The sequence below is a fragment of the Danio aesculapii genome, chromosome 4 (assembly GCF_903798145.1).
Source record: "Danio aesculapii chromosome 4, fDanAes4.1, whole genome shotgun sequence".
Taxonomy (NCBI): domain Eukaryota; kingdom Metazoa; phylum Chordata; class Actinopteri; order Cypriniformes; family Danionidae; genus Danio; species Danio aesculapii.
The window spans coordinates 57,168,153-57,184,257 of NC_079438.1; the positions used below are offsets into that span (position 1 = coordinate 57,168,153).

Here is a 16,105-nt window from a genome sequence, read left to right on the forward strand (position 1 = left end):
CCCTCTTCAAAGCCTTTATCAATCCTGATTTGAAACCTCTCAATCAAACTTGCTTTTATATCCTCCTGACCCCAGGGGGCTTTACTCTGTCTCTTTCTGCACATCACAAAATGAGAATGTTTGAGGCGAAGATGCAAACTGTTACAGTTCCAAGATGCCTTCAGAAGTCATTTTAGTTCTCAGGTCGATTGTTATAGACTCTGTCTTGAGACATCACCGCTCCACAAGCCTTCAGAAAAGATCTGCTTATAAATGATTTATCACTCCCTCTTTGTCCTAAAATACGTTTTGTGACCACTGACAGCTTCCTCCCTCTTCCCAGAATTCTCTCTTGAACTGTGTGCCTTTCAAAGAGCAGGTCAAAGGATGAAGACTGAGTTGCTCAGCACTCAGAAAATGGCTTGTGCTGCTTGTTCAAGCTATATTATTTAGAATAAGTTGAAACAACACAATTCTTGAGTTTTTTTGGGGGTGGATAACTCAATTGTTTTATTTTTAAGCTGCTTAAAGGTGTAAAAAAAACAATTACGTTAATTTAAACGATGTGTTGGGACAACATGAAGGAATTGTGTAGAACCCTGCATTTCTACAGTGAGGGTTGTTTTTTCAGTGTTTGGTGTGAATTGCTCTAACCCTAGTAGAACTGATAATTATTTTACTAACAGTAATACAGGTTTTAATGTCGGTTTTGTTGTTTATAGTGTTTTTTCATTTATTATTGTATTACAACATGAAAGGCAATCTCAGACCCTTGACTAACACTACAGTTCAATGCATTTTCCATTATTTTGACACTGACGTTTGTTTGTTGGTTTTGTATGCACCTCATCACCTACCCTGAGGAAAGATTTTCTTGACAGTCAAGGGTTTTGTTTGAACACTGCTGCATCGCAGATTTATGAAGTGAGGAAATTTAAGCTTCACTACCGGCAATAATTCAGAAATAGAGCGTCAGCAGAGCATGGCTACAGCTTACTGACACCACTCAGTAGAGTAGAACTACTGCGGCTCGTCTTTGTTCTTGTTCTGGCAAAACATTGACGACTGAAACCATTTAAGGTGCATGCGCTTTTGAACTACTCAATTATGCATTCATCAAATCAATCTGCATAGGAAACAATCTGCATAATATTCCAGCATTTAATCACCTGTAAAGTTGGGTTATTACCATATTAATGAAGAGGTATTTTTTATGCAATTCCATCTGACTCTCTCATTCTGCAACATTTTTCCTGTAATTTTTTTTGCTGTTGTTGTTGTTGACATTGTTTCTGTGGGTTTGTGGTTTTTCATCGCACTGAAGAACAATGATTTTTGTAGGTTCCTGTCACTGCTTGTCATAATAACAAACACTTTTAAAAATCAAATTATATTCACAACATTTTAGCCAATATATAAATCTGAATTTGGTTAGTTTTTCTAAACAGAATTTTTTTTAATAGAAGTCTTTTCATGAAAATGTTGTCTTATTTGGGCTGTTAGTATTAATATACAAGCTTAAAGATTCTGTGAGATTAAAATAAAGTTAGATGTTAGTATCAGTATGTTCGATTTAAGGATATCTATAAGCTAGTGTGCTCCAAAACAATGACAAAATTAGCATTTATAATATATAAACATGATATAAACATTCAAAGCTTGCAGTTTGTCATTTGCGCCTAAATGGATCAACGATTTCTTTCACGTCATCTCATACTTTAGTTTCTCATCAAATCTTTTGACCAATCTAATGCTCTCTAGTATCTAACATGCCTCGCCTCCTTCAATTCATTAGCTCAACCTGTTACAAAACAAAACGCTATTGGCTGTTTTTAAAAGGGAAGGAGCTACTTTGTCCCGCCCTCTCTTCATGTTTCGAATTGAAACAATCGAATAAAACTGCACATTTCAAACCACTTGACAGCACACAATGAACAATATTAATTGTAATAGTTATAATAGTATTCAAAGTGTACATCAGATTTTTTAAATAATTACATACACTTTAGAATTTGATGCATCCCTCTGAAGTACATCATAACAGATGCTAAAGCAATATCAGAATTCAGGATGCTTGCTCATAATATACATGTTTTAGATGGTGTAAGTTTGCTTCATGTTGGGGTGAATAACACAATTATGTTGCAATTATAATGAAGGCCAGCTAGTAAAGAGCTATGTTTGTAAACCTCACTTTACTGACCTCAAGAAGCATACTAATGGCTGTGGTCTTTGGCATGCTTGTTAGTGAAACTGTCTCCTATGCTGGAAATGCCATTTATAGTGTGGCTAGTAAAACCAGGGGGGTTACATTATCATACCAAACATGCAAAACGTGAATTTATCTGTGTCCATCCTCCTTATTTAAACGTATCCTCTACTCTATTTATTTCTGCTTTGTTTTCAGCATCAACCTTCCTAAAGCAGGCACTGGAAGGAGAGTATCCCAAGCTCTTAAGGCTTTATAATGAGCTGTGGAAACGGCTACAGCAATACAGTGCGAGCATACAGGGGGCGCTAGTGAGCAGTGGTGCAGGTCTTGACGTGGAACTGCCAGCAACAGAGCATGACACTGAAGATCTGTTCACACACACCAAACCAGACTATGAGTAAGTACTACTATGATACACACTAGTGTTGTCACAATACTGTAATATCAGAATCAATCATCCTAGTAGAATATATGATTTGTATTATCTTATTTTCAAGCAGAGGCCTAATACTAAACTGTATCTGTCAATCACTGACATCCGCCGGATTTAACATCCTGAATGCAAGTAAACGGAAATGCTATGATTTCACATCATAAAAGCCAAAGCTTCCTTATTTAGACAAAGTATTATCTTCTGCATCATTTCTGTTGGCCAACAAAGATTCCTCCTACCCACAAAGTGCTCTCACAACTGCTCTCTTCAATCAGACAGCATTTCTGCTTTTCACCTGAATGGAGAGATGCATTAGGAAGCAGAGAAGGCTTTCTAAGCTCAGACACATTGTCAAACAATCTCTCAGAGTGCATCAACGTTTCTGCCTCTACTCTGATCAGACAGCCAGATCCCATAATCATGATTGTCCCCTAAACAGCCCATGTCTCATATCGCATAATACAGCATCAAAAAAAGCTTGTCAGAATGCATGACAACCAGCAATTAAAGCCAAGATTATTAAAGCCTCTTATGAAAAACTGGCAAATGCATTCAGCGTGTCAGGGTAATCTAAGGGTAAATGGTTTTCTAAATATTTTATTTAGCAGAGATTCAGATCTATGTTTAGCTCTTATGAACTACTTTCTGATAAACACATGCACTTCATAAATACAGCACTAAACATTACGTTTAGTGATACTTTTGTTAAGGATATATCTGTCTTTTGTTAGTTTGCAGGCCTATTTTTTTGCCCTTACTTACAAAGTCGGATTCATTTGGTTTTAAATTCTGAAGATAATGATGTTTATGCCGACCTCTTTGACACTAGTGTCAATGGTTCTGATGGGCAGTGCTTTATTCAGTTTATTAGGTCAGGAGAGAGCACTGCAGCAGGACGAAGGACAGGAGGCGTTCTGGCCTCAGCAAAGGATTGGGAAATGCGAGCAGACCTTAAAAAGCAGCTTAAATACCCAGAGGAAATAGCACAGACTAGCCTCAGACCAGATATTGTCCTATGGTCTAGAGGCACCAAACAGGTGGTGCTTATAGAACTTAAAATACCCTGGGAGGAAAGAATGGAGGAGGCCCATGAATGTAAGCTCAAGAAATATCAAACTCTGATACTTGAGAGCCAAGAGAATAGATGGAGGGCCTGGAATTTACCAGTAGAGGTGGGTTGTAGGGGGTTTGCGGGGCAGTCACTCTGGAGAGCCCTCGGATGGCTGGGAATTGAAGGAATGGCCAGGAAACGCCTTGTAGGAAAGGTTACTATAGAGGCAGAAGCAACATCTCGCTGGATTTGGCTACAAAGGGAGGTTCGGTGGAAAAGCCAACCAGTTGAAAGACAAACCATAACATAGAGTTGGTGGTGGTCAGCAGGAGTAGATCCAGGATGCTGGATCTGCTGTCAAGCCCTCCCGAGGTGTCATGGGCTTAAATCGGTGAAACACCAAGGAAGGGGGGTGCCCATCTGATGACCAGCTGTAACCACCAACCTTATATAGAGTACATCCCTAACTCCCTAACTGGTGCTACAGTAAGAAAGGAGGGGGGAATTATGCCACTGACCCACAGTTGGTGCAAGGCAGAGTACCTGTAAAAGTGGGCCAGTTGCGATGGTCCCATCGTATTTTGCATCTTGCATATTATTGTTTAGGAATCTGTATTAATTTAGTAAAATCTCAGTTACTCAGATTTTTGGTGTACACAAGACAAACAGAGTGATTATTGTAAAATTAAAAGGCTGTCAGCTAGAAAAACTATTTGTTACAATGGCAAAATTAAATCTTTGGGCCTCTGATATGTATTGAAATGAAGAAGTTATGAAGGTTGAGGTTTCATTTAAGTGTCACTCGCTCTATTGTGCTTTAAATTTTGTCTCTACTTTTAATTATATCGGAAGGCATGCGTCTTACTAAAATGAACAGACTTAGGTCAGTGAATTTGTAAATATACAAATGAAGTATGTGATATACAGTCGAGCCTGAAAATGACACTGGCTTCTCCCAAAAGATATTAGGATGATAAACAAGAGGCATCATTGTGGAAAAAATATATACACTTCTCAGCTTTTATTTACATTTATGTCAGAATTGCCAGCAGTATGAATAATTTTGGGCTTGCCTGTACATGCCACATGTTTATCACAATTAACGATGTACTCTGATTACATAGAAATGATGATGGAAACATTGGAGATTTGACACCGTACAAAAGTAGCACAATACTTTTACATTTGTTGATATTTATTTGTTGTATGCACCCTAAATCAAATGAATAACTGCTCTGACATTATTGTTTTATTCTAGTCCAGAGAAGGATCTAAAGGACTCTCTTCAGCCATATGAAGCTGCTTACCTTTCCAAGTCTTTATCCCGCCTCTTTGACCCCATCAACCTTGTGTTCCCTCAAGGGGGTCGAAACCCACCCTCTAATGATGAACTGGACAGCATCATAAAAACAATAGCCAGGTACTGCTCTGATATTTAGAATACTACAGATGTGGTGAGAAATCGAGTCAGAGAATTTCAAAATATATCGATATTCTCTCTTGATTCGATTCTGAGCATAACAGCAGATGGCACTGCATGCTTTACAAACTGCTTGCATCCAATTCCTTACAAATACCACTTGAACCTAAAATAAAAATGAATAAACCTAGGAACGGTTTAAGCAAATGATAAAAGTTTTCATAGTGAGCTATATATCTAGTGACATAAAAGTCAACTTTCATGACTTTTGCACCTACAAATACTCCTCCTTGTGAGCCTTTAAGTGTACAATGAGCCTACAGCAGTATCTGCTGTTAAAAAGCTCAGAATCTATTTAAGAAAGATCAGCAACCTTTTAGGAATCCTTACTTTGGCTAAATGCACGATAGACAAAGAAGTTTTATTTGAAGCTCATCAAAATATCAATATTTTTATTTGCAAATTAACTAATCTGGTTAATCTAGAAAAAAGTATGGTGATTTAAATAACCAGCCTGCATACAGACTGTTCTCAGTGGGCAAGAATACATTATAACTTCATTATACGGCCTTCTAAGAAACCTTACTTTAGCTAAATGCACGATAGACAAAGAAACTTTATTAAGAGCTCATCTTGCATGTACAGAATTACCCCTTTAAGGATCCACTGTATTTTTCCACCACAGAGACGACAAACCAACAATGCATGCAAGGGAATTGTCAATTATCAGTATACTTCAATTTGATTTCATATTACAAATCACTAAAAAAAAATTTATTTTATATATTTTGTGTGCAAATTACCCTATCATCTAGTAAATGTATGGTGATTAAAGTAACCAGACTGCATACAGACTGTTCTGATTGACTGTAATTGGCTGATAAGTCTATCCTGTAAGTTGTTTTTGTATGCTAGTGAGCTGAATGTTGCATCAGTGGATTCTGGCCTCACGATTACAGTGTCCAAGAAAACATATCTTTGCCATTATGCCGCCTTCTAAGAAACCTTACTTTGGCTAATTGCACAATAGACTAAATTACACTTTTAAGGATACACTGCATATATCCTCAACGTAGAATGCAAACCAACAATGTGCGAAATTGCATACAAGAGAAATATCAACTATCAAAAAAAAAATACTATTTTATATTTTTATTAGCAAATCACCTAATCTGGATAATCTGGTAAATGTACGGTGATTAAAGTAACCAGACTGCACACAGACTGTTCTGATTGACTGTATTGCATGTTGTTTTTGTATGCTAGTGAGCTGAATGTTGCATCAGTGGATTCCGGCCTCACGATTGCAGTGGCCAAGAACGCCGCCAAGACGGTGCAGCTCTTCTGCGTCAAGTCGGAGCAGTTGGTAAGAGGCACACAGGGATAATGAGCTCGGCTGAGCGGGAGGCTGTCTGCTCTCATGCCCCTCAACCCTGCCAGGGAGGTGACACACATGGTCGGCGACTGAGCTCATTATGAGAGCCGGGGAAGGGTGGGACGCGTCTCAACAAGCGCTGAAGAATCAGAACACCTGCTGAGAGTCATGACCTGGACAAGAGGCAGGGAAGATCCCACCCTACCTAGTTAGAGGTGCACGTTGATGCGGTCTATAAATAGTAGCCCTATGAACCAGCCAATGATGACGATAGAGAGTGAAATCGCAACAAAATGCAGTAATTGCTTAATGTAGTTAAACAATACAGTCTTGATTGTCATTGTACAAGTACAATGAAATCTAATTCAGGGTTTAAATCTAAGTCCGTACTTAAATTTCAGACATATAGGTTCAAGGGCTGTAAAGTACTTAAAAACAAATATATATTGAAAGTATATATTGAAAGTGCTCAAACTAAATGTAATGTGTATTAATATACCGCATTTATTGTGTATGGCCATACACCAAAAACGCTTCACAATCTTGAGAGGGGTCGCTCCACACCCCCACAAGTGTGCAGCATCCACTCAGCTAATGCGACGGCAACCAAAGGACAACGGCGCCAGTGCGCTCACCACACACCACCTATAGGGGGAGTGGAGAGACAGTGATAGAGCCAATTCAGTAGATGAGGATGATTGGTAAGGACCAATGGAGGGAATTTGGCCAGGACACCAGGGTTACACCCCTACTCTTTACAAGAAGTGCTATGAGATTTTTAAAAACATCAGAGTCAGGATCTGGACTCCCATCCACAAGATGACAGTCACTTACAGTATAGTGTTCCTAGGGGCCCTATGAAAGCATTAGCGTGTACTTGACGGATGGGGGGGGGGGGGTGTAGCGGATGTTAGGAAGGAGGCGGGCGGTCATGCAGGGGGTGGGTGGGGATAGGGGGGGTTCTAAGGTTCTAATAACAACTCTTGGGGGTCCTAAACGACGTGGGCCCTTGGAATCGTTTCCCTCCTAGCGGAGTTCCCTTCACTTTACTGGGGCATTAGGACCCACACAGACCACATGTTGAGTGCCCCCTGCACTCAGCCCTGCATAGCTTTAGAGAGTAACTGGTCTTGGGCTGCAGGGTGATATGGCTTTGGCCAATAAATATGAAATTAAATTCGTTTATAGGTTTTATTTCAACAATTGTACTTAATTGTTAAAAAACAGAATAAAAAAACTTAACTTTTTCAATTGAAAACTTTAATTCAAATCAAATAATGCATGTTTTTAATTAATTTTCCAGAAAGCACATTTAAATATCACCATTATTGAATTGTATTGAAATTCTTTGAAGATGACTTTTTTCAACAGTCAGAATTGTTAAAACTTTTCTTTTAGATATTTTTCATGTAAATTTAAGTGCAAATGAAATGTGAAGTTCAGTAAGGACTTTCATGGCGCTTGGTATGCTGGGTTATGAATTACAAAGGTGCTTGATTTAAAATGAATGATATTTTAAAAAGTCCTTGAATCTGCTTAAGGTCTGTGTGCATGTACCACATTGCCTGTCAGCTTTAACAGAATGGCTTGTTCATGTAGGTCTATCTCCCTTCACTGTAAGCTGGAGGTGTGATTGACCGTGCCTGGCAATGGAGGTGGTGTGATTGGATTAGTCTGGTGTCTGTCCTCAAATCACTGGCCCATTGACTCAATCTGTCTTATGTCAGCAAAAAGATGAATAACGAGGATTTGGTTCTGTTCTTTCCTGCAGTACAGATGTGTCCTGTGAACTCAATTCAGCATCTTTTTTTAGTGCCAAGCCTTGACCTGTCCTCGGACTTCGAGTAGTGATATCATACTGGTATATTGCATGATTCTCCTGAGCGATCAGAAATATTGTTTTGACAATCTGAGGAAGCGAGAAGCTCTCCAAGTCGACACAGATGGCTTCTTTTTTAATCAAATCCAGCTTAACAGCTTGCGGACTTCATCAGTTAATGGTTGGATATAAATGAAGACAAAGCGAAAGACTGTGTCTCTATTGACCTCTGATATCCTTCATGCTGTGATAATGGAACGGGACTTAAACCAGCTTTGATCCAGAAATTTCCGCAAGAGTGCACTTGTAGAATTATTTGCAAAAGCTTTGGGAGTGCTTCTTGCATTGGAGAAATTTGCTGTATGCTTCATAAAAAACTGAAGCAGATGTCCTGATGAAGCCTATATTTCCCCTGTCTAATCTGATGATGCAATTACTGCCAACTTTCTGTAGAGGCTATTGATGAGAAAATCAGATTTTTTTTATGTCAGGAATTCACAAAAACAATTGCTTTTTGAAACGATACAGTTTATTACTACAAATACAATAATTTTTTTTCTTTTTCAAATATTTCCCAAATGATGTTTACCAGAGCAAGGAAATTTTCACAGTATTTCCATTAATATTTTTCATTCTGGAGAAAGTCTTATTTGTTTTATTTAGGCTAGAATAAAAGCTGTTTTAAAAATAACAATGCCAGTGACTCGAGACCCCCAATATCCTCTAAGGTGGTTATAAATATATGAACCTTGCACACAACAAGGGCCACACATACCAACAGGCAGTGTTGGGCAGTATCGTCGCTACAAGGAGTGACGGTACTAGCTTAACTACATTTCTCAGTAGCATGGTGGTTGCGTCGCAACTTTATAAATCGAATAGCTTTTCAGTAGCAAAGCTATTATTTTAGTCAAGTAGCGCAGTAGCGTCCACACAAGCTACATTTACCAATCGCGGATCAATAAGTGATGGCACCGTCATTTACGGAGCAGTGAGGCCAGTGTCTAATCGATGAAAGTAAATCCATATGATGGCGAGAATGACGATATCTTCTTCTTGTTTAACGGTGGTCTACAACAAATTTTTTGGTGCGTTACTGCCACCTCTCGCTCTGGTCGGTGATGTCGCCAACCAATTCGGCTAACACGAGAAATTTGCTTGATGGAAAGATGACTGAGCGAGAGGAGGTCTATATATATAGTTCACTGTAGTAAAGGCTAAAATATACTATGGTAATTACTATTAGTTTATGATAATTACTAATAATACTACATTATGTAGTGTAATTCATTAATGAAGATGTGTAAATATACAATATAATGCTTCTTCCTAAATATTTCCCTTTACAAATTACTATTTTAAATATTTACACAAATGTGTAACTATAATTTGTTTCTATTTAGTACAGCATATTATTTGGAATAAATAACTAAACTGAACAAGTATGCCTCGTATGTTTCATTGACAGTTTTATTGATCACTAAGATCTGATTGAATTGGATTTAAGTTGCTTTGATATAAAAAATAAAAATGGCAAAAATAGTTTAGATGTATTTTATTGCCCTATTTTTATTGCAATAAATAACAGCTTAATGTAGCTAAGCTACTTTTGCCAAGTAGATTTTAGCTTAGCTTGCTACATTTCCCAGAGGGTAGCTTTTAATGTAGTTAAGCTACATTTTAAGTAGAGTAGCTAATAGCTTAGCTCACTACACTTTTCAAGTAGCTTGCCCAACACAGCCAAAAGGCCCAAGTCTATTTAGCATTTAATTTTGAAGAACGCCACTCAGAGACCATCCTCCATCTTCAGTTGTGGCCTGTTTATTTTTAGTGTACGTGAGTGCCATAAAGGTATCAGAAAGTTTAACCTGGTGCCATAAAATCAATGTGCTGTGTCTTTACTATAACGTAATCACCTAAGGGGTGGCAAAAAAAAATCGAAAGGCAGATTGCTTTTTCTATTTCTACTATTTTTCTTTCTTCCGTAGGTTATGGATAAAATGTATTAAATCTAATAGCTTAATAAAATGAATTTGATTTTTGGAAATAACCAAGCGACCCTCCCGTGTTGTCCCGACCCCCACTTTGGGAACCACTGGTCTACAGAACAAACCACTGTTATACAATGACTTGCCTAATTAACCTAACTTGCCTAATTAACCTAGTTAAGCTTTTAAATGTCACTTTAAGCTGAATACTAGTATCTTGAAGAATATCTAGTCAAATATTATGTGCTGTCATCATGGCAAAGAAATAAGTTAGAAATGAGTTATTATCATGTTTAGAAATGTGTTGATCTTCTTTCCATTAAACAGAAATTGGGGAAAAATATACAGGGGGGGGGGGGGGTTATTATTCTGACTTTAATTGTATATCAGTGTTTGTAACTAGTATTAAAATATTATCTTAAAATGTAGTGTATGTATCTTACTATTGACTTTAAAAATGTTACTTGACAGTAGTTTACTTTAACATGGCTGAAAATAACTTTCAAAGTATCGTCCTCTAATCTGGTTTAGCTGTAGGGTGAAAATATCTGACAACAGTGTACTTCTCTGAGGATTACAGAAGAATGGGAATGTTTTGGGTCTTCGGGCAGGTTTACTGCAAAGCCGGGGTTGCACAGCAGTTAATCTCGGAATAGTTCGTTACTGTATTGGACTGCAGATTTGTGCTGGAGGCTGTGCTTTATTTAACATCAGGTGTGAAGGAGCAACCACTAGCGTTACTGCACCACACTTGGCATCTCCACACCTGCCACGGGAAACGTTAATTAACCGTTGCTTTTCCATTTTTAGGCCGTTGCCATGGCACTCCGCTGCCACTATCCTATGTGGCTTTCCTTGCAGACTATATGTGAATTTTTTTTACTTCCCAATTGTATTCATCCAACCCTTGATGCAAGGTGTGATCACTTGCACTGTAAAAACATCCATAAATTAGCAGTTTTGTATTGCATGTTTTATTGTTTTATTTTCCCTTGTTTATTAATGCGTTGAGACCTTAAAACCCCAAGTTTTTTAAACTATTAACATTTTTTTAATGCTTTTTTTTATTAGAACGCAGCATAACATCACAGATACATCAGAGAAAGTCGATAGGGATGGCTACTGAAAAGATTAGAGGGGAAAATTCACATTTGCATAGTGTTATTTTAAAACAATATATTGTTTTAGTTGTTTACTATATGTTGTATGTTTGAAGTTAGCTATTAGATCTGCACGATACTGTAAAAATCTGACGTTGCGATACTTAGTTTGTCTGCAAGACATATTGCAATATGAATATAATTTCACCAGATAGCGAGAATAGCTCTACTTGGAAATAATTCATTAATTTATGCTAATTTGGGATTATTCTGTGTGTAAATCATGCATAAAGAATTTAAAAGCATATGCACATACAATAAAGCACAAAAAAATAAGAAATTTACAATGCTTCATAGTTTTCTGAGGAGCCAAACAGTATTCAGGTATATAAATTGAATAATCATATGTAAAACCACAGTATAATCTTCATTGTAAATAGTTAAATAAACTTAAACTTACAAAGGTAAGATTTCTTGTGCCTGCCCTGAATGCAAAGTCACAGGTTATAAAAACACATGCAGATGATCAACTTTCATTAAACTCCACAAATGTCATGTTTCCAAAATTATGGCTCTTGCCCCAATATAATCACAACATATACACTTAATATTGCATATCCTGCGACCTGACTATTGGACACTTGCACATGCTGAAATTATATAGTGTGCAGCGCTATTAGTTATACATTATTCTTTGGACTGGGTTCCATCTTGTTTCAAATATATTCATCTGCAGTCTACAGCAATAAGTTATTCTTTCCAGTTCGTAAATTCTCTAATTGTTTTTTATCCATTGCTCATAGGTAGGTGGGTCTGACTATAGCCGGTTAAAACTATTTACATTTTTAATAGTTGAAAGTGATATATTGTCTAGGTTAATGTTGTATATTACACTACAAAAAAGACCTTGTAAGAAACTACTAGTGCATTCTCTGTTATTTTACAGACTTATTTCTTTATATATTATTATTTCCTATTTGTAATAATATTTCAAACTACTAAAATGTCACCAAAAGTCCCTTTTATTCAACAGTAGAGTTGAATTTTCAGCTTCAAAAGTCGACACCGCAGAGATCAAGAGTGTGTACAGCTACTTTTTTCTTGCATTTTACACTTTGAGTTGTTTTGCCTGTAGTAGCTGTTTGTTTATGTCAGGAGGCAGCAGTGCAGCACGAATATGTGTTTGTGTGCGGTGGTCCGCTCGTGACTAAGACAACCCTCTGCTTGTTAGTTTCTATGGTGTGGCACTGAGCAGTGCAAATCTGTCTTCTTTTTCCTCTCTGTGTTGCTTGCCCTCCTACCCACAATGCCAGCTGCTTCTGCTGTTTGAGCTTCATATGTGACGCCCGTGTCTCAGCATGCTGACCGCTGTGCCACCACTGAGCAAAGCGCTTCTGACCTCAAACGAACACTAGGACATCTGGGGAAATTAGCGGCAGCCTGCGGTCTCCTTGTTTTTGATGTTGACTTCTTGATTATTTACTTTGATTGTGATGCTTAATAGGGTATATGCTGAAGGATTTAGAATTTTTAGTAACCCAGTTGAACTGTATGGTGTTACTAAATCGCCGCGTTTCGTTAATAATCAATGATCTTCACTGCATGATTGCACGATATATGTACGATATGTACGATATAAATCTCAGAATGTACACGAAGCACTGCATTAAATTCCATTGTTCTGCGCCATGTGTAAATGTATTTTGAAACCCTTTTTATCTTTGCCATGATGACAGTATTATTATTATATTTGACCTGATATTTTTCAAGACACTTGTAATCAGACACCAGTATTCAGCAAGTGACATTTAAAGACTTAACTTGGTTAATTAGGTTAAAGTTAGAGTAATTAGGCAAGACATTGTGTAACAATGGTTTGCTCTGTAGACAAACTTATGCCAAACCAAACTTTTATTTAGATTGTGAATAATCATGATTAATATTTGTCCAGCAATATGTTTAATCTCTTTTTATTCTCTCTTCCTTGTTTCTTCTGCCATTTTTTTCAGCTGTGTACTCAGGGTGATGCAAGTCAGGTGATCGGACCCCTAACGGAGGGTCAGAGGAGAAACATTGCCGTTGTGAACTCTCTTTTCCGCCTGCAGCAAGCTGTGGCTAAAGTAAGATTGACACCTCTTATTCAAGAAATGACGATTAAAATATGATTTATTTCCCTTTGTGTAGAATAGTTCTATTTCTATATTCGCTGATGTCCTTTTTGAGTTCATTTTATTAAATATTCTTTGGCGTTTTATCAGAATATTGTTTACATTACATATTATTAATATAGATTAATATTATTTAACTTATAATGCATGTGAGGAGCGACATGGTGGCTCAGTGGTTAGAACTGTGACCTCACAGCAAGAAGGTTGCTGATTTGAGCCCTAGCTGGGCCAGTTGGCGTTTCTGTGTGGATTATGAATGTTACCCGTGTTGGCGTGGGTTTCCTCCGTGTGCTCCGGTTTCACCCACAGTCCACATTGCTATAGGGGAATTGAATAAGATAAATTGGCCGTAGTGTATGTATGTGAACGCAAGAGCGTATGGTGTTTGTGGTTGGAAGGGTGCGTTAAATGTATGCTGGATAAGTTGGCGGTTCAGTCCCCTGTGGCGACCCCAGATGAATAAAGGGACTAAGCCGAGGGAAAATTAATTAATATAATGCATGTGAACAGTGTTGGATGCTCTTAAGCATTATTAATCCAGAACAAAATGAATGAAAGTAAGAAATAAAGAAGTTTAGTAAGGTGAAATGAGCACTATATTTTACTTTGAAAGCTCCTATTGAAATCATAACCCCTATGATAAGTCTAAGACCTGTGCATTTTACGGCCCACAGGCCCCGCATGAAGTATTTATTTAATTTAACCTCAACCGCAAACAGGGCCTTGCAATGCGCAGGTCTGATATTTTGAGTCAACAAAAGGGGACTTTTACATGTAGCGTCTTTTGCGCGCTTAGATTCATCATTACAAATAGAGTCGGCGAGTTCAACAAGCAAATAGGAAGGGATACACATGCAGTATGTCATGCCAACGTTTGCCAGGTGCCGCGAGTTGAAAAAAATCGAAACATTTCAGAGTGCCGCGAGCGAACCACGAGTCATGTGACAGAAACCAACCAGGCAGATTCACACTTTGTATGGAATTACAGTGTAATAAAGCTAGACTAATTACCTCCGATTAACAATTGAACAAATGCAGATACAGATCCTCTCTCAACCTGACTTCAGTGCACTTTTTCAGCCCAACACAGGCTAGAATTTTCTCACTGAACATAAAAAATATTCTGAATGAATGAATGTTTATTGAATAGTTTCACAGATTTTTTAAAAAACAGATTAACTTTATTGATCTGACCCGCTAAAACTGCCCCAGAGTCTAATGTGGCCCCTTGAAAAAATTAATTGCCCACCCCTGCCCTAAGCTGTGGGTAAAGTAAGATTGACAACTGTTATAAAAGAAATCTTTGTTAAAATACATTTATTTATTATTTAATTTTTGTTCAATGTATCCTGTAATGTCGACTGTACAATACATGTGAATAGTGATGGATGTTCGTAAGCTTTTAAATGGCATGACAAAAGAAAGAAAGTATTCATTCATTCATTTTCTTTTCGGCTTAAACCTTTTTATTATTCAGGGGTCTCCACAGTGGAATGAACTCCCAACTTATCCAGCATATGTTTTACACAGTGGATGCCCTTCCAGCCGCAACCCAGTGCTGGGAAACACCCATACACACTCTTTGACACACATGCACTACAGCCAATTTAGCTAATTCAATTCACATATAGCGCATGTCTTTGGACTTGGGAGGAAACAGGAGGAAACCAAACACACGCGAACACGTGGAGAACATGCAAACTCCACACAGAAATGGTAACTGACCCAGCTGGGGTTTCTTTTAAAAGCATTTCTTTAAAAGCTCAACTGAAAATATAACCCCTGATTAATTTAATTAATTCCAGTCTGGCAAGTTTGTATAAAAATGTCTTCCTTAAAACAAGCTAAGAAATCTAACCAAAGTTCTGCTTTGGCATCCCATTGATGTTGTTCCCCCATTGATGTCTTTCCAACACTATTTTATTAACAGAACTCACTCAGCTGGATGAATGAAATCACTCCTCCATGCCAAGTAAAAGTGTTAAAAATAGAAGAGTTTGAAGTTATTAAAGAGACCTGCAATATTATAAAACCGCTCCATGTGTAAGACATAGTCCATCTGTCTATAAAGCGCATATAAATGCAGCGTCTTTCCTCAGGAGAGACTCTTGGGGAAACTGCAGACTCATCACCAATCATATCTGTACTATTTGAGTGGTGATATTTCACAGGTGGCTTTTTTAGCACCAGCTGATGTAGTTCCCTGTCTGCCCCATTAAAAAAACATGACAGCAGAAGCCAAAGCTTTTTCCTGGCCTGTTTGATTAATAAGGTAATAAAAAGAGATTACTCTGTGATTAAATATTTAAGCTGGCGGTGATCAAAGTTGAAAAGTGAAGGCGCTTGTTTCAGTAGGATTATTTTTTTTAGGGTTTGAACTGTGAGTGAGGACAGGGAAGCATTGTTTAAGGCAGTGGTCACCAAACTTGTTCCTGGAGGGCCGGTGTCCTGCAGATTTTAGCTCCAACTCTAATCAAACACACCTGAACAAGCTAATCAAGGTCTTACTAGGTATTCTTGAAACAATCAGGCAGGTGTGTTGAGGCAAGTTGGAGCTAAA

The 16,105-nt window shown here is 37.8% G+C and overlaps 1 protein-coding gene across 1 annotated transcript in view; it reads left to right on the forward strand.

Moving 5' to 3' along the window:
* The window catches only part of cog5 (component of oligomeric golgi complex 5), a 103,833-nt gene that overhangs the window by 66,862 nt on the left and 20,866 nt on the right, over positions 1-16,105 (forward strand). The window contains exons 12-15 of the mRNA XM_056456210.1: positions 2,387-2,588; positions 4,934-5,095; positions 6,362-6,461; positions 13,387-13,497. Coding sequence (XP_056312185.1) covers positions 2,387-2,588; positions 4,934-5,095; positions 6,362-6,461; positions 13,387-13,497 — 575 coding nt within the window. The remainder of the gene's footprint in view (positions 1-2,386; positions 2,589-4,933; positions 5,096-6,361; positions 6,462-13,386; positions 13,498-16,105) is intronic.